The 27,649-nt window shown below is 34.6% G+C and overlaps 1 protein-coding gene across 1 annotated transcript; it reads right to left on the bottom strand.

Moving 5' to 3' along the window:
• Nucleotides 1-109: 109 nt before the first annotated feature.
• LOC129227828 (uncharacterized) lies at nucleotides 110-27,649 on the bottom strand. The gene is made up of 6 exons (XM_054862442.1): nucleotides 27,255-27,649; nucleotides 21,435-21,502; nucleotides 10,439-10,645; nucleotides 10,194-10,226; nucleotides 4,009-4,026; nucleotides 110-221 (listed from the first exon to the last, which is right to left on the bottom strand). Exons 1-6 carry the CDS (start codon nucleotides 27,370-27,372, stop codon nucleotides 198-200), a joined length of 468 nt encoding a protein of 155 aa, XP_054718417.1. The 5' UTR covers nucleotides 27,373-27,649; the 3' UTR covers nucleotides 110-197.

Genomic DNA, 27,649 nt, shown 5'->3' with positions numbered 1-27,649 from the left:
TATTTTATGTATTTCTGCCTTATCCCTGGCTATAGGGTGGTAACTTACTGAGAACAGAAGAGAATCGTTTAATAAGCTTATTTATAACTTAAAATGACAAAATATTAGTGCAAACAGCCCTTTTTTTAGCATGAGGTATTTATTTTGAAAAGTTAATGTACCGGAGGAAACAGAAAATTTGTTTCAGCTTGCTGATGCTATACATTCTTCTCCACGCAGTCCTATAAAGAAAAACAAAAAACAATTTTAGTAAATGTAGTTTGATTCATTTTTATGAAATTCTGCAGAAAAATGTTTTTTTTTTTTTTGAATCCTAAACTTTCCAAATTTTCCCTTTTCAAAAAGATGCGCAATTCGCTATTTTTTAAAAAAATAAAATACCATGTATTTTTGTTCACAAAATATCTTTCCTTATTTTAGAGATATTGAGGGTTAAATTTGTAAATTTGACAAAAAATGTCATTATGAGTCCAGACATTTGACCAAGTTTAACTTATTTAAAAAATTACTTTAATCAGTGCGTTTTCCTTGTTTACGCTTCTCCCGATTACATCACAAATGATGAACTGTCATTCACTGTGTTTCCATTCGCAGAGCGCAATATTTAATTCGCTTCTTTACTCACATGTGTTGGCAACGAACAACGATATGGTTGTTAGCGCAAGCGTAGAGCACAATATTAAATTCGCTTCTTGATTATCATAACGTGGAAACGCAGTAAACAGATGCGGCAAAGTACGTCATTTGTGACGTCATAAAAACCACAACTTTTTTCAAAATCAGGTTTTTAAAAAATTTAAATAAAAATTAAGCTTTGGGAAAATGAAAGTTCATTCTCGCTCCATGTTATTTTTCTTTTTTCTTTTTTTGCTTATTCTATCAATTTCAGTGACTAAAAGTAGATCTTTCGACTGAAGGAAACAACCCCATTATTGGTTTAAGTTGTTTGTGATTTTTAAACTTAAAAAAATAAGTTCATTGCGCTATCCAGAGCAATTGTTTGTAATCTCCTTCGATTAAGCGTATATCACTGCTCCCCAATTGTTCGTAATCCCGTTTTTTGTAAATTTTGAAATCTAAGCGTAATACGACACTTTGGCTAGTACGCTGCAATTTTATTCTATTCATCTTGTATCAAAAATCCTTAATTGTTGGGGCTGGTGAATTTTATTTTATGCCAGTATACATTATAACGGGGAAACATAAGTAAATTTAAGTAAAATAGAAAAAAAAAACTCTTCTTTTTTCACGGGACTAGATTTATTGTTGTTTCCTTTGGATTCAATTGTATGAAAAAGGATTATTTTTTTCTGCTGAAATATGAAACTATAAGCACAATTAGTTGCATAAAACAGCTTTTTCAAGACTGTGGTAGTACCCCTTTCGTCAGTGCACCAACGTACAATCCACTATAGAAAAAGCTGTAAGGGAATGCTCACTTAAAGCTCTGCTGTTTTCTATATCAAGTGATAAAAAGTTTTTGTAATATTAACTGTCTACACATGAAGTCGAAATATATGTGTCATCCTCATATATATATATATAATAGCGAATGTGACCGAATAATGCCCCTGACGTCTTCAACAATGAAACTCGTCCCACGGCATCGATAATTTGATAATATTTTTTGGTAATGTTTGACCATGGCCCCACTTAATTCTTATAGGCCGTGACAATCGCTGAAATTCATGGCAACAAAGAGGACGCTACTGGTAACCCCTGTTTCCAGTTCATTGCCATTGATTGGTGGATGCAGGGGTTTCGTGTGGCGCCTCTACGGTCAAAATGGGCTACGTCCAATCAAAAGTAAGCAAACTGAAACGTTGACATTGATTGGTGGATGCATGAGCTGCATCGGTTTACTACATAAAAGTAATAAATTATCAAGACCCGTTATGCGCCAGCGCTATCTAGTGGGCCATGGTTTGACATTTATAATTTGATAGTATTTTTTGGCAATGATTGACATGCAAGGAAATGCTTCATTTTGACCATGGCCCCACTAGATGGTGCTGGCGCTTCACGGGCCTTGATAAATTTTGACTTTTCTGTGTTAAACGTTTCATGGCAGCTCATGCACCTACCAATCAATGTCAATGTTTCAAAGTTTGTTTATTTTTGATTGGACGTCATCCATTTTAACCGCAAGAGGTGCCACAGGGTACCCTTTCATCCCCCAACCAATGGCAAAGTAATGAGAAAAAAAAAAGGTGTGCCCTGTAGCGTCCTCTTTTTTGCTATGGGTTTCGACGATTGCCAGAGCCTATTAGACTTAAGTTGGGCCAAGTTTTGACAAAGCTGAACTGGATCGAGACCGCCGCGAATCTTAGAGAGAAGAGGCCCCCTCTCTCTAAGATTCGCGGTGGTCCCGACTGGATCCGGTAACTTGCTTTACTGGTAAGACTGTAATTGAGTTTAGGGTTGATCCACTGGAGTTAGGGTTAAAATTTCAACTATCAAAATATTACCAAACAGGCAACTGCTTCGCTCAAATGAAGAAGCAATTTTCACCCGTCATACCTTGACGGGCGATTTTCTCGTTCTAGGAGAATGAAGAAAATGATCTATAATTAATGCTATCAACTGGATTTTAGGGTTAATCCACTGGAGTTAGGGGTTAAAATTTTAACTATCAAAATAGCACCAAACAAGCAATTGCTTCATTCAAATGTAGAAGCAATTTTCACCCGTCATACTTTGACGGGCGATTTTCTGGTTCTAGGAGAATAAAGAAAATGGTCTATAATTAATGCTATCAACTGGAGTTTAGGGTTAATCCACTGGAGTTAGGGGTTAAAATTTTAACTATCAAAATAGCACTAAACAAGCAATTGCTTCATTCAAATGTAGAAGCAACTTTCACTCGTCATACCTTGACGGGCAATTTTCTAATTCTTGGAGACTGAAGAAAGTGGTCTATAATTAATGCTATCAACTGGAGTTTAGGGTTAATCTACTGGAGTTAGGGGTTAAAATTTTAACTATCAAAATAGCACCAAACAAGCAATTGCTTCAATCATATGTAGAAGCAATTTTTACCCGTCATACCTTGATGGACGATTTTCTAGTTAGATAAATATTGGGGACATTCTCTCAGCTTTAAAGAGTAAATAATACAAATGCATTGAATGAGCATTTATATTTTCTTATTATTAAATTGTGCGATAATAAAAGAATATAAAACAACGCATAAAGTCACAAACTCGCAGGAAAACTGCATACACGTTTCAGGGTTGCAAGAAACCTTTTTCAACGCAAAAAAGTGAGCTGATGGATGATATAGGATGGCTTTTCCTCCATAAGCTCACTTCTTTTTCATTTAGAAAGGGGTTCCTTTTAACCTCGACACACGTGTGTGCAGATTTTCCTGTTAATTTGTGACTGTATACGTTGTTTTATATTGTTTTACTTTTCAAGCACGATAGTATTTATTAAACTTTTATGCAGTAATAATCTGATTTCTTGTCACATTCAATGTGACAGTCATGTGAAAACTGTACGCTTTTTCAAAAGCAAGCTCAATACTGATTTGGACCAATTTTTATGCCATATAGAATACGTAAGCTCATATTTTGATCCTAAGCAATGTGCTCCTACTCTCCATCCACGGATTGTATGGAATTGGCAATCGTCCACTTAAGACGAGTATATTTGAATGAGGGGGAAAAGTAAAAATTTGATGCGCGTGTTCCATTCATTTGAATGAGACTCTGCTTAATTTAGAGGCCATAACATGCATATGCAAACGCTGCCATCCCTGAAAGCTAACAGATGCGTCCATTTCCGTCTGTAAGCGGATGTTTGCGTTTCCATGCAATTCGTGGTCAGACAGTATGTTTGCATTCGTTTCATTTTCGTAGTCATTTTGAGAGAAAAAAATCACTGCCTAAAGATAAGCAGAAGATTAATTACTGAACATAATGCAATAATTAAGCAGTAATATTATAATAATTGATTGATGACTGATTAAATGTAGCATACAAGATCACCAAAGTATTAAATACTTACTCTAAATTCTTTAAATAGCTGAAATAAAAGAAAAATATGCGATGTTAGAATAGATTGAAGATATACAACACTTGAATGTGAATAATATGTTAGCAACAAAACTCAACACTGAATAATCTGAAAGATTAATAAGACTCAAACACAACTTATGGAATAATATAACTGAAAGCTTCATTTAAAAAAAAATAAAGAATGAAACTTTTAGGAGTTGATTAATTTAATTTTCTATACAGTGTAATTATCCCTCAGAACCCAACAGTGATAAGAATTTTTTATTTCCGTTTTCTGAAGTAGCTCTTGTATTTGACCAATTTTATGATACAACTAGCTGCGTCGCCCGACTTTGCACGGTCTACCTCGAAAATAAAAGTTATGTCAAGGGACGCGTGTTCAACAATCACGCTTGAGCAAAAATAAATAAATAAATAAAATTTTGCGGCAGATTGCGGAAAAGTAACCAAAAAAGGAAACATTTTAAATCCCGCGAGTACATTAAAACCCTTTAAAACAAAAGCCAGAATTTTATTCGTTCATATTCGAGATTAAAAAATGGCAACACATCTTTCTTCTCAATGATTTTGTTCATGCTACAAATTTTAGTAAAAGCATTGTTAAGGAAAGTTGAGATGAAGCACTGAGTAATAATTTGAATGGAGGAAAGCCTTCGAAAAATTGGGATTTTATGTCGAAATCTGAGTGTCAGAATTAATAGTTTTAAATTGATATCTCCACTAATTAAAATCGAAGGATTATGTTAAATAGCCAAACATAAAGACAGGAAGATTACGAATCCATCGATACCTGGTTCGATGGTCAATTCACTGGCGTTGGGCAGAAGTAACTTGGACATACATACATAGATACATACACTCAGTTTTTCGTTATATAAGATTGCAGTGACATGCGCCCGATTAAGGGAACACAAGAATCTATATACATAAATGGCTACTTCTGTATGTAAGGGTGTAAGTATGTCCGAGGAAATCTTCAAAGCTACTGGACCGATTTAACCATTTTTTCACCATAGATAGCTACATTCTCAGGAAGAAATATAGGCTATAATTTATTTCTAAAACATTTAGTTTATAAAGTTATTAAGGAAAACAGTAAATCTCATGCAATTTCCCCATTAAGTGATGAAATATAAAACCCATTGCTACAAAAATTCGTTGCCTTAGAACAGCAATATTAATAGTAATCATTATGAAAATTTTGAACCAAGGCTTCTCTGGGAGCATAGCCGGGTATCCGGCGTTGCCAGGACATTTGATTCAATAAAAACAGTGATTTTTTTTTAAATTTTGCAAATGCTACTTTTTGCACACTACGGGGAAAATAGGAGAGATTTTTTTAAAAAAAATCTTTGTTTTTGTTAGGGAATGGGCGGTCAGGTAAAAATAAATAGAAATGAATTAGAAAATTTTGAGATAGGTCGTATAAGTAGATAGAAGCCGCTGCAGGTGGCATTCTTGGCGTGAAAAGGTGAATGGCACAAAACAGAACTGGAAATAGATATAGAAAATATTTTGTTCATATTCATGTTGATAGAGAAAGATATAGATTGATTAATACAGCATCCAACTTTATTTAAGTAGCCGCTAAAGGCGGCAATCTTGGCGTAAAAAAGATGAGTGACAGGAAGGCCAAACAGCCGCTGTAAGCGGCTGCTTGCACAGAAAGGGTAATGGAGTAAGAAGGCGAATCGGCTGGTCGCCGCAGGTGGCTAGTAAGACGCATAAATGATAAGTGAAAACCCTCAAACGAGAACTCAAGTTTAAAACTGAATGTTGCTAAATTATGCTGCTTTCCTAAGAAATATACGCGTACCTCAACTTCTGAAAAGCATTTCTTTTTCATCTAATAATCATTTAGTAGACTCACAAAAAAGAAACTTTCCTCATTTCGCCAGTGTTGCAGTTGGTAAAAAAGGGGAAAAAGGAGGGGGAGAGCACTCAACCAAAAGAAAAGTTTGTTTGAAAGCAATTATCAGTATTTTTAAATAATTTTTGTATTAAAAACCCAATTATTTCGGGAGACGGCTTCCCTCAGCGTTCTCCCCTCCCGACTTCAGCACTGGGGTTATCTAAGGAAGAATAAATAATTTAAAGCATTAGTTTTCAGACTCACAAAGGTGATTAAAAGAGTTCGAAACAAACATTTAGAAAGATGCTCTCAGAACAAAATTCAAAGTTTCTGAGGTACGCCTCTCTTGCTAGAGAGAGAATGAAAAATATTTATGAGATCAATAATAAAATTAAAATACAATTTTTATTCACTATTTTTTGAGCACAATACAGTGTGAAATATGCATTGAAAATCAAATTTGTTGCACACTATCCAACATTTCGTCTAACAGTTTCTAAAATAATCATTGATTGCACTGTCAAACATTTGTGTAACCTTACTCCGTAAAAGAGGTGGCAACTTGCTGTCTCCACAGCAATGGAGTAACTTAACTGATAAAACTGGTGTAGCGTTACTCATCGCTCAGGACGTTACACCAGTTTTTACTTCCTTTAAAGAAAAAAGGAAATATTGTATTCGCGAAAAAAATTTCTTTCAAAAATCGACCTTAATTTCCATTTTACTCACCCCCGAATAAACATTGAGTTTTTTTTTTTTTTTTTGACTCGACCAGACGTGGATAGGTGCCTAAGAACGTATAGACACGTGAAATATCCGTAATGACGATTCCCGAGTTAATTACAACGAATTTTCTCTTGACGTCTGCATGTACGTATGTATGTATGTATGTGCGTATGTGCATATAAGCGTATGGATGTCGCATAACTCAAGAACGGTATGTCCCAGGAAGTTGAAATTTGGTAAATAGACTCCTAGTTGAGTCTTGTTGTACACCTTCCCTTTTGGTTGCATTCGGGTGTTTCTAAAGGAGTCTTTTGTCTTTTTTTAAAGGGGAAATCATTGGTAATTTCGATGTTATTTCAAGTGGTGTTATAATTTGGTTGACGATATAAGATACATAAATACCTTTGTGCTGAACAGTAAAGTAAGACAAAACAACGTTAGAAGAAGCACAAATTTGTAAATTACAGCAGACACGTGTTTCGACGTTACAGGGAACGCCTTTTTCAATGCAAAAAATAATGAGCTTATGGATGAAAAGACATCCGACAAAAGCCAAGAGCAGATAAGCATGCAGCTTAAAAGATAAAAACAGCGGATTAGCCGAACACCAATGACAAAGTTATAAACCGATCCGGAACCAGTAGGAATACAAGCAAAGGCCAAGAGCTTTCTCTTAGGTACGAACCCAGAAAGAAAGAATTCAATTGGACAAAGATTAAGCCGAAGCTTAAACAAAAAGAAAAGAAATTGTCAGTAACCGTGAACCGCAAGAAAGGAAAAGCTGAATGGAAAACCATGAAATAAAATAAACAGAAACAAAAAATATTCGAAAAAAGGAAAAATGAAGATAAATAGAAGAAAATTGGGGGATGGGGTGTCAATCAAGACAAAAAGGTAAAAATAAACAAAGGAAGATCGATAAAAATGAATGAGAAAAAGGGGGGGGGGAATGGGGAAAGGACAGTATTAAAGATATGGGAGCCAAATGTTAGAAAAATATGGAACTGCACTAAGATCGTTAACTAAGTTAGAACTGTTCCTCAAAATATGAAAGGATTCCCAAAAGTCAAGATCTGATGAATTGGGGCATTTTTGGACAATCTGATAAGAGTTAAAATCAAAAGAGTGATTCGAATCCCAACAGTGTTGAGCAATACTAGACTTATTTAATTGTTGTTTTTTCACATAATTTTGATGCTCTTTCAAACGAATTTTTAAAGCACGCCGAGTCTGTCCAATATAGGCAAGTTTACAACTACAATTAATTCTATAAATTCCACAACAATTAAGAGGGTGAATAGGATCTTTAAGAGAAGAGAATGAAAGTTTATTAATAGGAGAGAACACCACCTGGAATTGGAAACGTTTTAGAATCTTAGCAACCTGATAGCTTACAGATGGAAAGAATGGCAAAACAACCAAATTCTTTCTGATGAAGGTTCGGTTAAGAACATTAGTTTGGGATTTATTTGAAAGTTTTTTTATAAATGGAATCAATCTAAGTTGGCGGATAGTCTCTATCAATTGCCACAGCTTTAAGATAATTAAGTTCCACTTTGAGAAGTTCCGACGAAGAACAAATATTAATTGCGCGATAAACAAAAGAATTGAAAGCAGAATATTTTTGATTTGGAGGATGAGACGATAGTCTATGAGGAGGTAAAGAAACAGCAAAAGGTTTGCGATAAACAGTAGTTTCAAAACCAATTTCAGTACGAGAAACAAGTACATCAAGAAATGAAATGCAATTATTCCGTTCTTTCTCACAAGAAAACTGAATATGAGGATCAATGGAGTTTAAAATAGATAAAACCTCATCACTCTCAAACTGATTCTGGTTCATTAGAACAAAACAATCATCAACATACCGAACATAAAATTGAAACTGCAGTTTTTGGAACAGCTTAACCTCAAAATAATGCATGTAAATATCACTAAGAATGGGGCTAAGTGGGTTTCCCATAGCCAGACCATCTAACATAATATAAAATTTCCCATTAAAAACAAAAGAACATTGCTTAAGACAAGTACGGGTAAGGAAAATTAAATCCTCAATTTCCGTATTGGTGAAATGAAATTCAGAAAGTCTTCTACGAAGGCATAACAATGAACCCTCGACGGGAACGTTCGTAAATAGTTAACATGAAAAGAAGTCATAAAAGAATTATTTGGAACGAAACTATGAATTTTTTTAACAAACTGAACAGAATTTTTAATAGTAAATAAATTATGACTCCTAAGGGGAGAAAACACAGAGACTAAATATTTTGAAGATTACGAAGCCGTACCAATATTGGAAACAATCGGCCTGAAAGGAATACCAGCTTTATGCACCTTAGGTTTGTCTTACTTTACTTGACGATATATCGCCAGTATTTTGGTCGCCAAGTTTTGTGGCCATTGTTGGTGATATTTAGAGAGTAAACTATTGAATCACATTAAAAATGCCAATAATGGGAAAATGACATTCAATTGGAGTAAAAGGGAAGTCATGTGATGCACACATCAGCTCGTTTCAGTTAAGTTACTCCATTGTTATGGAGGAAGCTAGCTGCCGGAATAATAATACACAAAATGCAGAATGCTGCCACCGTATTTATGGAGTAAGGTTGCACAAATTTTTTTACAGTGGTGGGATTTTTCATTCGTCTTATAAGACTTTGAAAAGTCTCTTTAAGCTTATCTAAATGATAAAACTTTTCCTCGAAATTAAACTAAAAATCTTTGTGTTTGAAAATCAGCTGACACTTTTATGTGATTCACTGAAATCTAGCTACATTTTCTAGATGTGTATATTTCATCTACGAGTAGTTCCGATTCTTAGTAAAGTCATTAGTTTTCAATACACCAAAAGATTTCTCTATGAGTTTTGACAGAGTTCACGCTGCTGCTTTTTACATACATAAAATTAATTGCAGAGCATATATCAAGAGGCAGGTTTTTCAAATATGAGATGCATTTGAATTACCCAAAAGATCCAAAAATAAGCGTAAATATGACAAAAACCTCAGTACTGGCATCTGGCGTATGTCTCTAACAGATGTAGGTTCTCTATGAGCATGTGCGGAATGTTGAGGGAGTCACAATAGCACCACATCATTTAAAAACTACAGCTGTTCTAATTTTGAACATATTAAAAATCGTTTTCTGACTAAAATGATTAAAGTGATATTTTTATATGTTTAAAACTAGTGGTACCCGCACGGCTTTGCCCTTAATACAAAATTGAAAGGTCTTTTGGTTCGCCTGTATATTTACAAATAATGTATGGTGAATTTTCTCTTCAATTGGCTTGTGCCCGTGTTACGGTTTCATGTTATGATAATTTTGTTCTTAAAATTGGAATAGAAAAAGAACCACATCAAATTTTCGAAAAATCGCTTCGAGGTGCACACCCCCATGCTGCAAACTAACTTTGTGCCAAATTTCATGAAAATCGGCCGAACGGTCTAGGCGCTACGCGCGTCACAGAAATCCTGACAGACAGACAGAGATCCGGACAGAGAGAGATTCTGACAGGCAGAGAGAGAGAGAGAGAGATCCGGACAGAGAGACTTTCAGCTTTATTATTAGTAAAGATAACAAAATATAAATACCCCTTCTGCACTGTCTTCCACGCATTGTTCATACTGTAAAGAAAAAAATATATAAATTATAAAACAAAAGCAATTTTAGTTTAGTTGAGCATTCATTCTCAAAAATTGGGAAACATGTGTCATATATATATATTTTAAATTTAAAAAAATACTTTAAACTTGCAATGAAATAATTTGGAATTTTTTCCTGAAAGCAAATATTTTTCTAGAGCATGGCAACTGCAAATAAGATAGAAAATACTCGCCTGTATCTGGCATTCAGCTGGTGTTTTACAGAATATTTCCCAGTAGCACTTCGTTACATCAGGACTGGCATAGCTGGTGGCGTCAAAGGCACAGTCGTACGTTTTGGTGCAGTTGGCCATTTCGTTTTTCTTGCTGTCGTCACCCTGGCACATAGCGCAGGAAGCCACTTTAGGCCAGCACTCGACAAAGGCCGTATAGCTGGGAATCTGAATGGAAAGAAACTTATCAGAATTTGGTTCTTTAAACGAAAACACATTTTTACTTCCTTCTGGAGTACAGGAAGTATTGCATTTGCACCAAAAAATTCTCACGAGTTTCAGCCTAAAATTCCCTTTTCACTCACCCCCGAATCAGTATCAAGTAGATTTTTCTAACAGTCCGCATTTGCATATGTAGGCTGAGCAGGGTAAGAAGAGACATGATTTGAGCTGAAACAAAATCTTTTACAACACTTGAGGTAATTTTCGAAACTAAACTGATGGTGAGTGAAGACTAAGTAACATAAAGAAGACATTCTGAGAGTTCCGCTTGTTTCCAAACATTGGGGTCGTTTCCGAAAGGTTAAAAGTATACTTTTTTTTTTTTTTTTTTTGAAAGATCATGTTTAAAAAGATAGGAGCTGATATTTTTTTTATAAATAATTTGGCAAAGTTTAATATTTTCAAAAAATAATTTAATCGGTGAGCAGATTCAATTTTATTTTTTACGCTTCTGCACACGACAACACAAGTGATGAAATGCCATTCACTGATGCCATTAGCTCAGCGTGTAGTATTTAATTCGCATCTTTACTCACTTGTACTGGCAGCGATACGGTTAATAGCAAGCGTAGAAAGCAATATTTAATTCGCTTCTGAATTATCATAAGCTGAAACGCGGTATACAGCAAGCGTAAGCATTCAGTGCGCCAGTGGAATACGCGCCAAAGTTCATCACTTGTGACGTTATAAATATCCCACCTGATTTAAAAAATCGGACATTTTAAAAAATTATTTAAAAATTAAACGTTTTGAAAATAAGATTTTCCTCGCTCCATGTTTTTTTTTTTTTTTTTTTGCTCATTCTATAAACTTCAGTGACTAGAAGTGGTACTTTTGACTGATGGAAACAACCCCATTGGGAAGGCATCATCATAGTCTGAAGATGGTACTGTGAAAAAAGTTCTTTTTTAAAGTTTAGTGATCTTGCATTTAAGTCTACCACATGTCTACAAATACGAAGTAAACGATTTCAACTAGTGTTGCTTGTCATGTGGAATGTTACTAAAACATATAAACTCCAGTTTGTGAAAATTGCAACACCATGAAGAAAGCATCATAGTTGAATGAAATTTAATACACAGTTGAGTGATAATGGTACAAATAAATGATTACATTTTCAAACCAAACAAACAATAAAAAGAGATAGAAATTAGTATTTTGTGTGGTCACCACGCGCCGCAATAAGAGCTGCTATACGTCTCGGCATGGAGTGAAACAAAGTTTGAATATCTGCCTGCGGAAGAGTATTCCATATTGTTTGTATGCGCAACCAAAGTTCGTCTGTGGAAGCAACAGGACGAGGATCACGAGCGAGATGCCGTCCAACGAAATCCCACACATGTTCAATCGGTGACATATCCGGGAAATATGCAGGCCAAGGAAGAAGCTGTACCTGCTGCGAATCAAGGTAGGATTTGACAGTCCTGGCGACATGTGGACGGGCATTATCCTGCTGGAATACAGCCCCTGGCAATCCTCGCAGGAAAGGAATAGCTTGGGGCTGTAAAACTTCGTTTATGTATCGGGTACTGTTCAAATTGCCCACAATTCAAAGCAACTGTGATCGTCCATGATATGCTTTGGCACCCCAGACCATAACTCCAGGTGTTTGTCCACTGTGGCGTTCGATAATGCACTCCGGAATGTGCCGTTCACCGGCATAGCGCCTGACACGAATTTGACCATCATGGTGCCACAAATTGAAGCGGGATTCGTCAGAAAAGACGACCTGCTGCCAATCAGTACACCAGCTACTATGCACATTGGCCCAATTGTAGCCGCAGCGGCAATGGTTTTGCGTGAGAGGAATCCTGTATGAAGGAATCCTTGCGCGCAGCCCACGCTACAGCAGACGTCTCCGAATTGATGAAGCACACAATGAAACACCTGTAGCTGTTGACCACTGTGCTGCCAATTGTCTAGAAGAAGCTGTGCAGTCCGTTAGCGCCATACGCACCAGGTGTCTGTCATCGCGACTGACGTCACATTTCGGGGCTCACTCCCGGATTTTCGAGCTGTCCGACCCTCGTCCGTCCACTGCTTCCAAACACGGATGATTGTGCTGCTGTTGCGCGGCACACGAGCGGCTACTGCTCGATAAGACAATCCAGCTTCACGAAGGCCGACGATTTTGCCCCGTTCAAACTCCGAAATTTGCTCAAATTTCGCTTTCTTTCGTCGAAGAGGCATAGTAAAGATTCAGTTACCGTTTACTCTAGCATACAACCACCCATAATCATACACGCCTCGCTACAGCTGTCTATTTATATTCGGTTCGATCCACCGTTCAGAGGGCGCTGCTCAGCATACGCATGCGCTACCGGTCTGCAATTCTAATCATTTGCATATCATGCCCTACTTTACATTTCCTGCAATTTTCAGCTCACTCGCGTAAGTCCTTCGTGGTGTTGCAATTTTCACAAACAGGAGTGTATTTATGAATTTCACCTTTCAAGCTATTTTTGACGTGCAATTTAGGTGTTTCCATTTGTCCCATAAATACTGCTTTTTCTTTGGTGCTCAGAGTTTGAGAACTGATTTTAAATACGTTTGGGGCTCTGAAACGAAATATGAAATTATTTTTTCTCTAGCAGCTCTACTTTTCCAGATTTAGTGCTGCTGTTTTACCCAAAATGTGCAGTTCTAACTCCATTTCGCGCACTTTTAAAGCAAGTACAGGCTTTTGAAACTGAATAGTTATTGTACCTTCCTTTGTCTGAAAACAGTCTACTGCAGACTGCAGAGTCGTCAAGTAGCTAAAATTGTTTCATCATATTGTTAATCGTTCAGATAAGATTTCTACCATTATCTTACTAATTATTGAGATTTTCATTTAGTTATAACATGCTTTGAATATCACTGATAAATTAAACGTAAACACTGACTTAAAAGAGTGCCTTTTGAAGTACAATCCCCATACGTCATGTTTCATCATGTTTCGTCACAGCAGTAACACCTATAAGAATATTCAAAATGACGCAGTGGTTATAATTGGACATTTTGGAAAATGAATCTATTTTTTTTATAACTTATTGTTATTTATAGTGTTTATTGATCACCTGTTATAAATATTTGTAAATTACGCATTGATTTTTTAATTTGAGAATGTGGTCCATTGAGGGAAACTCGATGGTACATCCATAGCAACCGGTTGCCATGAATGGACCACATGCTAAAATATTTATTTTTGATTTTCATTCTTTATTTTGTATATTTATCATAAAAGTAAATTTTAATATTAAAAGAGACACATACTGAGAAATTGTTTCAATAATTAACGTAAAATTTGAGTTAGATTTCCTTTCTAAAAAAATCGAAAACTGTTATGCGTTTCATTGACTGTCACCTTTCCCTGCCCCTTAATAAGGGTAAATGAATAAAAGAGAGTACCTTAATGTTATTTTTTTTTTGCTTCATAAATAATAGACTACTGAAATTTTAGTCTTCTTGAAGCCCTTAAAAATCGGGGACCCATGGCTAAATAATTATTTCTTTGATTATTTATACCAAGATCCATTTACGTACTGTATTTTTTATAACAGCTAAAGATTTTTAAACAATATTCTCCTATAGAAATCTCTAAGTATGTGGAAATGAAATTAGAAGATTTTACGCTTAATTATTTAATTAATTACGAAAAAATAAGGTACAAATATGGATATTAAACATTTCTTAACAATTAATTCAAAATATCTTCATGATTTCCCTAAAATAAAATTGTTTTTCTTACAAATCGCAATAGAAACCAAATAAACCCGGTTTAAACCAAAAGAAAAAAAAAACTGGTTTAAAAAGAAACGTTTAAAAAAAAAAAAAAACGATTTTTATACCAACCCTGTTTCTTATAATCAATATTTATTTATTATCATACATTACAAACACTCGAAAAACCCGTTTTCCGTACCTGGGGGCCAAAAGCGGGTAAGCTTAACTAACTGTGATTTGGTACATTTGTCAGTCAACTATAAAGTAATGAATGATTAAACCAATTGATTAGCTAACTACCATTCTTAAAAAAATAAATAAATAAAGTTTTACTTATCGAATTTAAATTGAAAATCTAAGTCAGCACATTTGTTTATAAAACATAAAGAAAGAATTGATTAAATCAAGAGACTAGCTAACTGTATCATAAAAATAACTTTTTAAAGTTATACTTACTCTATTTAAATAGAAAATCTACCCTATTTAAATAGAAAATCTAAGTCAGTACATTTGTCAACAAAACATATACATAGAAAGCGGGTATACCTGTTTGCCCTACGCACTTTGCCCGAAAAAGCACGATTTTTATTTCATTAACTATAACCTTAAATTAAAAAAGGAGAAAAGAAAAACGGAATGACCATCGTAGTTTATAGGTGCGTGGTGTCAGAATAGCATACTATTATTAGAATAACAAAAAGGAAAAAGCTGGTCTTCAACAAACCTTCAACATTACAAGTTACAAACCTTCAGTTTTTTTTTTAAATCGAAATGTATAATTTTTTTTTTAATTTTAGGCCTGGCTATGCCGTGCCGCATTACCGCTGCTTCGCTGGGACTGATTGAAACTCTGGGGGTATTCCGGTGAATACGACAAACGTATGCATCGCCGCTTGCACACCATGCGACGGTATACGAATGTTTATCCGCTTTGGGCGACATACCCGCTTTGGGACACCCACCTCTATATTTCAATGTTATATCTGAGAAATGTGAGCTCCTGGGCAAAAACTGATGTTACATTTGAACTCAGGGCACCAAATTCATATGAAATCAGTTCCAATTTCCCGCGCACCAAACTGACTATTCCCCTGTGTTATCTGTCTTCATCGATTTCATAGGGAAATAAATGGGGTGTTTCCATTTACCCACTAGTCTCTGAGGTAAAAGGAAAAATGATTTAATTCGCTAACAAGCAGTTATAAAGTCAAAAAATTTCAGATCCTTTAACTGTCAATTCATCCAAAAGGAACAGAAAGATCTGAAGTTGAAGCATTGAAATTCGGTTTCCCTCTACCCCTACGTAGATAGACAACCGAAATATCCATTTTTACTATCCCCGAATGAATATCACCGTCGAAGATTTTTGCGACTTCTGTATGTACATTACAGGGCTGTATTTAAGAAATGGGCTTTTAGGGTTCAAAGCTCCTCCAAAAATTTTCAAAACTACTCCTAAGAAGTCTTCTTGTTTTTCTTGATTGGCTGAAAAAATTATTATTACGATTTTTTGTTTGTTTATTTATTTATTTTTCTAACTCGCTTGAAAAATGAGTTATTGAGCAAACTCGGTGCTTTATCTGCAGTGTTTAGTTTAATTTCAGTCACTGCGAGTATATTTTCTCAGAAAGCAATACAGCATTTTCCTTCAAATTTTGAATACTTGACGTAAAACAAAACATCAAATTTTTTGATATTTAAAAATGTCAAATTTTGTATTTAACATAACTTTTGGCTGTAAAAAAAAGAAAGAAAAAGGAATTATAACGAAGTATTACTCTGAATGCGTTTATATGAGTGCACGCAACTATTCTTCCGAGTTGTTATAAATGTATCAAATATTTAACGGGGTGAAGCTATGTAGTGCACACATCAGATTTCTTACGTTCGTTTAATATATACGCCATCCTTTACACTGTTAAAACTACAGGATGCATTCGGCACCTTTCAAGGGAGAAACGCTTGTTCACCAGCGGCACCCAATACGGAGCCGAAATAGGGTGTCTAAATAGGGTGAATACGTCTAAATAGGGTGAAAAACAGGCACCTTTTAAAAAATAGACAGCCGGAGTGAAAAAAAGGAACCTTTGGAGAGAGAAATGGCACCCTTACTATAGATCATCCTCCCCCCTCCCCCGTATTGTATGCGTTTTTGAATACAGTTGTGTGTTTTTTTTATTTTTTTTTTAAAGTTTTGTTTTGATTTATGATATTCTACGTTTTGGACATGTTTCACATTGAACTCGATACTGGAAATGATTGAAACATGTATTTACAGCATTTGATCATATTTCAGAGTATTCAACATAGTTAAGAAGTGCTCATTGCTCTAACTTAGTGTCTCTCAACCTCTTTTGACCCACGGGCGCGGTAAAAGCAAAAGAAAAACTTTGCGGACCAGTGAAATCTTTATCGTTTTCTTAAAAATTCATAAAATAAATAATATTAATAACTCTGGGGCCGTTAAAAACATGTGAAACATTCAGAGTTCTGATGAGTTTTTTTTTTTACAAAAAAGTAATGTTAAGAATTAATAAAACAATAAATATCTACCCCTTCACTTGTATCAAAGATCTGTCACAAATACGTTATAATTTAAAAACGAGTAATTATTTAAAACATGTGAGAAATTATACATTTACTAAAACATGACGCATTCCGAAAATGAAGCATAGCTGTAGTTATGGATTATTTACATGAAGAGTCAAAAATATTCAGGGATATTACAGTTACGGAAAAACAAAATCGTTTCATAAACGTTAATCAAGAGTAACAAAATAAAATGCATATGAAGTTTATCGACAATTAAAAAACCAAAAGAAATTTCTAACGCTATCGAGACATTAACCGCTAACAGGAAATGATTCTAACACTTGAATGAAAAAGCAAAAAAAAAAAAAAAAAGAGCTAGAATAAGAGAGATTTTTGTTTCGATAGCTTTTTGTTATAATCTACGAAGTACAAGAATCATTTTTATTAAGATTCTCACTTGTTGACTATTAATAATCTTATAGCAGGTGTTTTTTTTTTTTTTTTTTGGTGATTAATAAAAGCTGCTTATCGAGTACTCAAGAAAATAATGACAGGATATTTTTAGTAGCGTTTTGAATGATGGAAATTTCACGATAGTAACGGTTAACTAACTAAAAGACAGTAACGGCAACTGAAAAGCAATAAATGCACTTTTAGACACTTAACTATGTTTGAAAGCCCTAAAAGCTACAAAGTGATCAAAAGCTGTACTTACTTGTAATTTCGGATAATTAATCCTAGTAAAGTTGTGTTTTAATCCAATAGTGTACTTCATTCAATGTGAAAGACACACAAACGCAATCATCATTTGTCCGCCATATTGCGGTGGTTGAATGTATGTCTAAAAGGCAAAAGAGCATGCGCAATGAGTCTTTTTGCGATTGCATGCTGTTTCGGCTCCTCTGCTCTATTTTCTAGCCTGCATTGCACCTTCAGGCACAATGCTTTCACCTTAGAGGGAATATTTTCACTTGTCTGGAACCCCTGGTTATAACAGTGTAGATTTGCTCATGTTTATAATCTTTAAGCAACTCTCCCGCCTCATTTAAATTACCCTTATATACAAAAACCAAAAGAATATACAAATGAAATCTAAGTTCATTGATCACAGATTTCACAAGGAATATGTTTGGCAAAACCTTCCCCGAAACAAAAGTCTGGTTACGGCCCTGTGTACGTACGTACATATTATGTATGTATCTCGCATAACACAAAACGCTTCGCCACAGAAGGTTGAAACTTCGTTGGGTCAGTTGCGCATTTTGGTTGCATTTCGATATTGTAAAAAAGTTCTATTACACGGTTTTGGGGTCAAATCGGTGTTAATTTCAATGCAGATTGCAGTGATGAAAAAATTGGTAATCTCTTGGTGACTAATGGTCAAATTGGTAGCAAATTAGTCAATGAAACAAGGTGAAATTTCGAACATTGTGTCTGTTGGGGATATTTAGAGAGATTCCCATACAATCAGCATTTAATTTAACCGTAAGTTACCACCCCTAAGCCAGGGTTAAGGCAGAACTACATGCAATATGCCAATCCTTATCCCAAAGTTACGGATCGAACTTGCCTATTTTTCTTATCTACATTGTTCTATCGACTACGGTATGTCATTTTTTTTTTGAATTTTGACTTGCACATTTGGGATGCAATATATCTCAAATGTGCAAGATCCCTAAATATCCCAAATGTGCAATATTCCAAAAATTGCACCCGAGAAATTCATTTCTAGCATTATTTTTTTAAAATATTAAGGTTTAGCTACGGGAAACGAGCTTAAAGGTTTGAAAAAAAGGCCAAAAAATGGTCAATTTCAAAATATTTTTAGAAAATACAAATGTTTAAAATTCTTGTTAAAATCATTCAATGCTTCCTTTTAACGTTCTTTTTACCTGTCTTTAGATTAACTACATTCCTTTACAGTTTTTAGTGCGCGAACGAACTGTGCATTTTCATAAAGTTAACCAAAAATCGATTTTTTAAAACCATTTTTTGTACATTGCAATATTTCTCCTTTTATGGTCCAGTATATATTTTTTCACAATAAATATGCACTGTGCATCTCTTTGTTGGAAATGCAAATATATTTTATTTCATTAACATCCGATAACCCAACCACAAGGAGGGTAGCAGCACTTCAAGCTTCATTCCGTCTTTCCCCTTCACCCAACCAAGAAGGATAGTCATTACAAGACTTGCTTTTACACTTACTGTACGATTTTAAACGCATTCCAATGTTTGGATCAGGTTATGAAGTTGTGTCTATGACTCTCTATATTTACCCTACTTTTATCTGCATAGAAAAGTGTCTAAAAATTAGTTGTTGTGTTGTGGCTTATTCCCCCTGATCTAGTCGAAGCTAGACCAGGTCAAAGAATTTATGTATTGTTAAAAAGCCGTACACTAAAAGCGGATTAGTCGTTAAATCTTTATATGTCAGTCCCAAACAAGCAAGAAGGTGGGAAGGAGAGGCCTCAGCTGAAGCACATTTAATGCAGGTCTGAAAGCTTTTCCCTCCGCTGGTAAAAATAAGGTTCTTAGCATGTCCACTCTTGAGTCTGCTGATCTTGACCTGGATGGTTCTATCCGTGCCAAGAGCAAGGGTGCTGCCTGGGGATTTTTCAGAATACCAGGAGTGAAGTGGAGGCGTCTTAAACAGATTCCGATAAGACGTCTTAAACTTTGAACATATCTCAGATGATGTAAGACTCCCGGGAGAGATTAAAGGCCCAGAAGAGCCCTTTTTGGCTAGATTATCGGCTGTCTCATTGCCCAGGATTACAATACGTGAGGGAATCCATTGAAGAAAAATCCTGTGATGTTGTGAAGGTGTTTTTAAATTTTTCAGAATTGTCACTGAAGTATCATCTCCAACCCTTGGCCAATTTCTGACGTGTTGAATGGCACTGCGGCTATCGGTTAAGATCCAGATATCTTCAAAGACATCTCTGCATAGCAAAACATTTAGTGCCTCGTTAATAACAATGATTTCTGCTCTAAATACTGAGCAGTAGTCTGGATTGCGTACCTTGATCTCAACCGATTCAGATGGTAGTTCAATGTTAAAGTCTAAAATTATGTATTTAAAAAGTATTTTCTTGAACGTGTGTACATGAGTACACGTACTCATTCTTTTATTAAAAACGAATTTTTTAGTAGGCATATAAGGAAATAATGTAGTGTCCACTTCAGATTTTCAATTAAGCAACGCATTCCAGATCGCTCGCTAAACGATCAACAACCTCCGAAGGTTGTTTCGCAATCTAATTTGATCCGCTAAGAGCTAAAGCGTCTGCTCGGAAGAATTCGATTTTAATGTGTGTAACGATTAGAACAAAATTAAAATCTTGCTCCCTTTTCCATAGAAAATAGAATTTAAAGGATGTAGTTTGGTGCGCACATCAGACTTTGAACTAAATAGCCTTTTTACAGCATACAGGGTGTTTCCGTTTTAACCTGCAAGACCTTTGTTTTTGCAACCGTTAGTCCTAGACGTATACTTCCAATTGCAAAAATGTTCAAAATCAGATGCAGAGTTAAGATATTGAAAGTTTGAAGTAAAAATAAAAATAAGTCAAAAAATACAAAATTTAAATTTTTATACGGGCCCCATGTCCCCTAACTTATGTTTAGGGAAATAATCTCCATTAAAAAACAATTCCAACACAAAAAGCTTGAAATTATTACGACCAATATTCACCGAGATATGAAACGCAGCGTTTTGTGACTTACACCAATTTTCACTAGCCGTCAATAACGCCATTTTGGGGGAAATATAGCAGTTAACCTGTGTTTAAAATTATATTTGTGCATAGAGTGTGGTTTTTCAAACTGTTCGAGGTTTTGTCGTGTGTTTTTGCGTATCACGGAATAACATTTGCATTTATTTCTGAATAGCAATGAAAATTATAAATACCTTGTTTTACTTATTTTGATGATGTATCATTCTTCTGAAAGGGCGGTAAGAGGGCCAATCTCATCTTTTGTATGGTCCCTTAAAACTTGAAACTGGAATATCTCCCTGAGTTTTGGTCGCACAAATGTCAAGTTTTTTGTGTTAGTAATATCTTTCACTGGAGATTATTTCCCTAAACATCAGTTATGGGACTTGGGGCCCGTATAAAAAGTTAAACTTTGTATTTCCTGACTCATTGTTATTTCTGCTTCAAACTTTCAATATCTTAACTCTGCATCTGATTTTGAACATTTTTGCAATTGGAAGTATACACCTAGGACTAACGGTTGCGAAAATAAATGTCTTGCAGGTTAAAACGGAACACCCTGTATATTATTTTTATTCTTTCGGGAAATCTGGTAGTTACGTTAGCGAATGACTACATTTCAGTGCAAAAGCAATTCGTAATTGAAAAAAAAGTTTTAAAAGGCTTTTCTAAGATGAATTAGCAGTTGAATTGTGTCGATTTGTGTTGATTGAATTGTGTCGATTTGAGTTTCAAACAGAAGTCTGAATTTTGTAAAAAAATAATTTTGTACTTACGCCTTTGAAATCGGTCGGATCTGGCTTAGGAATGCAAGATGGTGTTGTCTTTGGTGTACCTCCTTCTCCTATTTTAAAAGGGAAACGAAAAGATGAATTAGCTATGAGGTCACATGATTGATTACAGCTCATTGGGATGTGAGTCCCCCGTGTTTCAGAAATTGTCTTAATTCAGCTAAATTTTATGCATCAAATTTTTAAGAGAACACGATTTTAAGCAAATTTAATGAATTAAACTAAATCCGATTATTCATTTTTATAATTCATGGTAAGCATATTAACAGACTAATGTGTCGATCATATAGAAATGAGCACAACATTATACCATTTATTTGCCATTATTATATTTATATAAATGAGCATACAAAAGGCCTTTCTAACCAACTTTTCCCGCAATGGGGTCGTTTCCAAAATTTGAAAAGTATTTTTTTCTGAAAGAGCATGCTTAAAAATATAGGATCTGATCATTTTTCAAATAATTTGTCCAAGTTTAATATTTTTAAAAAATTACTTAAATCGGTGCGCTTTCATTGTTTACGTTTTTCTCGTGTGACATCACAAATGATGAAATGCCATTCAGTGTTGCCATTCACGGAGAAAAATATATAATTCGCATCTTTACTCACGTGTATTGGCAACAATATGGTTGATAGCAAGCGTAGAGAGCAATATTTCATTCGCTTCTTGATTATCATAACGTGGAAACTTGGTGGAAAGATGCGCCAAATCGCATCATTTGTGACGTCATAAAGACCATGCCTTGTTTTCAAAATATGACAGTTTAAAAAATTAATTAAAAAATAACTTTTGGGAAAATGAAAGTATTTTCTGGGTCCATGTTATTTTTTTTTACTCATTCTATCAATTTCAGTGACTAAAAGTAGTACTTTTGACTGAAGGAAACAACCCTATTGTAATTTTTTTTCGTTAATCTTTTATAAGTACATTTTTGTCTGTTAGTGGAGTCTCTTTACAATGGGGGAAACCTAACTTGGCAGCACTATGAAGGCTGCGCATACTCTAATAAACTCGACATTAAATCCCGGTTATCACAAATTTGCCATTTCAACTGCGCTTGCGCGCGGACTTAGCTGATTTCAAAAATCTTGCTAAAATTAATTACTAACATTTTAAATTTGGTAATAAATATGAGATGGCAACAGATAAAAATTAGAAATCACTAAGTTTTCTCTGATTTAGTTTTTAGGCCTCGGTAAAGATTGAATTTTGCGTCGTAATTATTAATGGATTCGGTGTTTGATTTGTCTGTCCTTTTTCAGGAACAAATTTTTAACCTCAGAAGAGCGTACTAGAATTGCAGCATCAATTCTAATACGAAGCCGAGCCCTCAACCTAAATAAAAATGTATAATACTAAGTTGTTTACGCCCGCAAAGGACGGATTTTTGTACTAATATTCCAATCATTTTTGAAGTACACAACGTGTTTTACATTTATGTTAAATATTTCTTAACTAATAAATACTGAAGTGTCATTTTTCTCTTAAGATTATCATTTATTCATATTCGTAGTTTCATATAATATATCACGAAATCGCTGTAAAAATATTCTAATCACATTCATCAATTTGGTGGGACTCTCGCTCAGCCTAAATATAAACAAGCAACACGAAATCTTAAAACAGAAAACCCAAAAAGCCAAGTCCGCGCGCAAGCGCAGTTGAAATGGCAAATTTGTGATAAACGGGATTTAACGTCTAGTCTCTAATCATAGCATTACGACACTACCACGTTAGATTTGCTGCAATTATAGACAGCCTTTAGAAAAGTATTAACTAATCATAGATGCTCAAACAGTTTATTATGGACACTAACATGTATTGAACTAAGAGGGAAGTTGTTTTCAACTGCCACAGATAAAGCAAGTTTTTTTTCTTCAAAGAGTGAAAATACACCTTGGCATTTTTCAGAGGAATGAAGTGTATGAAAACAATAGAAACCAGAATAGTGAGCAATACCTTAAAAAAGATTTTTTTTCTCCTTCGAAGGATGAAATGGAAGATGGTAGGGGGAGAAAAACAGGAGATACGTTGGGCAGAGTAGGGAGGTGTGGGACACAGAATTCTGCATAAAATATTTTACTTAAATCTAATTTCGTATTATTCAACCAAATGGAACAATTAAGCACTGTACTTGCTACTGTAAATTATTTTAGCTTCAAAGTTCTGTAAAATTAGTTTCAGAAAATACTTTCTCACATCACAAAAAAAAAAAAAAAAAAAAAAAAAAAAAAAAAAAAAAAAAAAAACATATAGATTATTTCTCAAAGGTGCTCTTTTTTTTAGCGGGAATGCCATAACTTCCTTAATAAGAAACCAAAATTCATAAGCGTGGTGTTATTTGAAATTTTCTCTAGCTTTCGGTGAAAAATATACGAAGAATTAACATTTAGGAGTTTTTAAAAAAATCACAGTTGAAAACCCGAATAGATTTATTCGGTATAGATTTGTAAGGAATGCGTCTCGCTAAAAGTCGCTAACCTACCCGAAAGTAACATGGAATCTTTCTGAAGTTTTTAGTAATCTTTCATCCTAAATTGTTCCCCTTCCTCCAGGAGATTGGATTTTGGATTCTAATTTAGTGTTCGTTTACATGTCTTTGTTTTTGTCTTGTCTTTTTTTTTCTTTTGTTCTTAACATTTTTTGTATTACTCAGAATTGTTTCTAAGTTATTCCTTTCTACTCGTCATTCAAAATTTAAAACTTCACTTATGTGTTTATTTTGGCAAAAGTTTCAAAATTCCAGATGTTTTATTTCCTTTGCTCCTTAATAAAGCCATTTCCCCTATTTAACAATCGTTTAGCGCAGTACAGCCTGCTAATAAAAGTCAGTCACGTTTTTGTAATAAATCGGAATTCCTCCAAGAAAACTTACATGTGCTTATACTTATAGCTTGGCACCATCTTGATTTTACCAGGAAAGCTCCTAGAATATATAAGAATATATAAGCTCTTTTCTACACTTTAGCGGGAAATGGTAGACCATGGTTTTTGAGCAATCAAGATTGCTAATTGTTTTCATTTGACCGTCCTTGATGTTTGGTTCTTTTTTCAACCCCCACTATCCTCTGCAGGCGCGGCTCCTCCGGTCCTGAGCAATCCGCTGCTCCTGTTCAGTGGCGTTCATGTCCTACATACACGCACGCTCTTACACATGCACTGTAAAAAAATTCCGAAACGTTACTGGTTATTTCCGTGGAACGTTTCGTGATTTCAGCGGTTTTCACCTATTTCCCCAAAAAATCAAGTATCTTCGCAAAAAAGTTTCCTGAATTCCTAAAAGATGCACGAATGCAGACCTTGCACTAGTGTGAAAAATATTTTTTGCTACTAGTTTAAATATTGACGGAGCGTGTTTATTAAGTGTGTCGGCTTTAGATTGTTTATGGCCCGTCCATATTGACTAAGCTTCCCCAATGGGAGCAAATAAGTCCCTGGATAGCTACAGCTTTGCGAGGCAGGAATTGCAGGCAAGGAATATGCTTGATTCTTCCCTGCAATTTTCGCGTAGCTTGGCCGTGGTTGCTCGAACTTTTCTGGAGCTTTCTTGGTAAATCAGGAAGGTTCTAATCAAATAAATTAAAACCTTTTTAATTTTTCTAGAAGGTGCACGATTGGCTTTAATAGGGGAGATTTCTTAATATTTCAGAAAGGTTACTGACTTTTATCGGAAAACGTTCCTGGTTTTTGTAAGATATGTTACTGGCTGAAATTGGGCACATCAGCTGCCTATTATTTTCCAGGAACGTTTCTGAATCGTTTTTACAGTGTACGCACACGCCTTTACACACACACATGCACTACACAGACGCCAACATGCATACACACAGGTCTACGCACACACACTACCCTGAACATACACAACTATACACACGTAACCGCCCAAGAGGAGGGGCAGGCTTGGAGGTACAAGAGCCGTTTCTAGAAACAATTGAGTGGGTTTTAACCAATGAGTAGGGTCCTATCGCAACTCGTGATTGCGAAAAACATAATTTGAATTCAAAATTTCAGAATTCAAATTAATTTTCTTTATTTCTTTTTTTTCTGACAATATAAACAGCAAAGAGGTTTTTAAATATAACTCTACTATTTTCTGTCTTTCTCTTGATTAAATAATGTCCTGCTGAAATGAAATTGTAGGAACTCATTATTCTGACTTATTGGAAATTCTTGTGTTAGAGATTCAAATTGACTAACTTAAAATGTAGAAAGGTGGTGAAGGGCAGCTTAAAATTAGGCAGCTACTTCCTTTTAGGAGCTTGCTTTCCTGTTAAAAAAAATGGTTTAGTATCTTGTACAAATAAATATTTAGACAAAAGTCTGAAACCCCCCCCCCCCCCACATAAATAAAAGAAATAAAACAAGTTATCTTTTACTTTAGCCTGATTGCTGAACATACGTCATTTGACATCACTTTTGTTTTCGAGCTTGAACGTACAACGCAGCTTGAGCTTCATAAAAATTGTCTTTAAAGAAATAACATATTGATGTAATTTAAATTTTCACGACATATTTTAAAATTAATTTGTAAAACTTGTACTTGTGGCAGAACGCACATTTTAGATATTCAAATTATGGCCAAATAATTTTTTTTTAATGATGCAGTTTAAAAAGAACGCAATTTTGTAAAAGTTGAAAATGTAACAATACTACACAATTCTGTACCTCAGAGTCAGAAGGACGTAAGTTACATTATGGTAATTTTACAGGAGAGAAAAAAAAACTTTTTTCTGGCGCATATAAAGGATGGGACACAGGCTCTTTTAACCATTCTAAAAAATTGAAAAATATTTTTTGTAAAGAATTACGTTCACATAACTCGATGCGGATTAGGCTTGTATATACAATGCACTAATAAATGGAAAATCGTAATTTTTGGACTTACGTCTGTCTGCCTCTGAGGTACAGAATTTTGCTAGAGTTGAAACTGTACAAAATGCAATTTTACAATGTATAAATTACAGTAAAACAACATAGTTGAAAAAAGTTGAAATCGGGGCAAAGCAACCTAATTTTGTTAAAGTTAAAAACTGCAGATAAGCAATGCATTTTTCTAAAAAATGATAATGTGTCGAAATGCAATTATGAAGGATGAAATTGTGGCAAAACACAGTTTTGTAAAAATTGCAATTCGGAAAAAAAAAGTATTTCTTTTGTAAATGTTGAAATCGTGGCAAAACAGCACAATTTTGCAAAAGTTGAAACTGAAGCAAAACATTAACTTTTGATGCTGCTTCGAAATTATGAGTCATGTTAAAGCCATTGTAACTCTTCACCTGTAACGGATTAGTTTGCTACTTTAGAAATTATTATTATTTAACAAACCGAAAACTGTTGGAAGTACTTCCAAGCTTTTGAAAGGAAAAACTACATATTGAGTAAGTTGTTGCGCGAAAGGTTTATTTTAAATATATTTTAAATTAATAGCACTTTTAAGAAAAATATTTTTCACTTCTATTGTTTTGCAGTTACTTGCTGGAAATAACTACTACGTATTTTAGGTTTTTTTTCATTTTGCATTTCAAGTAACATATCATCACTTCTATTGTTTTGCGTTTATTTTCTGAAAATTGCTACGTATTTTAAGAGTATTTTAATTTCACATTTCGATTTCTTCGCCATGTGTTTTAGTAAGCAGTTTCATAAAGAAAGTATATTGATAAGTGTATCAATTGGGATATTTACATTTATCTTCTTAGAATAGATCATATTACAAATATTTTGTTATTTTTCACTTTAATGTATTTGTCGTCATAGAACGTAGTTTAAACAGTTTACTGAGAGAATTTAACAAAAACTTACCGCATATTGTTGAAGCAATCTTGCTTTTATCTAGTTCTGCAAGACTAAAAGTAAGTATTACTAGAAAAATGAAAAGTTTTGTCGGTGTGATCATCTTTAGAATATTAAAAGAAAACATGCAATAACGATTTCAATCAGCTACAAATGTTGCTCTTCTACACGTTGGCCTTTTTATATCGAATATCAAAAAATTACTATGATGAGACAAACTATATCCACATCATCAAAAATAGGCGATACTAAATTAACAGCTGTGTCAATGAGGTCACGTGGAGTAATGCTTCTTTTTCTTCGAGAAAACTCCATAAAAACCAATAGTTACGAATAATAAGATCGTAACAGTTGACAAGAAGTTCCGTCCAGAATTAAACAAGCCTACGTTCCCGTAAAGCCAA

The sequence above is a fragment of the Uloborus diversus genome, chromosome 8 (genome assembly GCF_026930045.1).
Source record: "Uloborus diversus isolate 005 chromosome 8, Udiv.v.3.1, whole genome shotgun sequence".
Taxonomy (NCBI): Eukaryota; Metazoa; Arthropoda; class Arachnida; order Araneae; family Uloboridae; genus Uloborus; species Uloborus diversus.
This window is presented reverse-complemented; position numbering and strand designations above follow the sequence as displayed.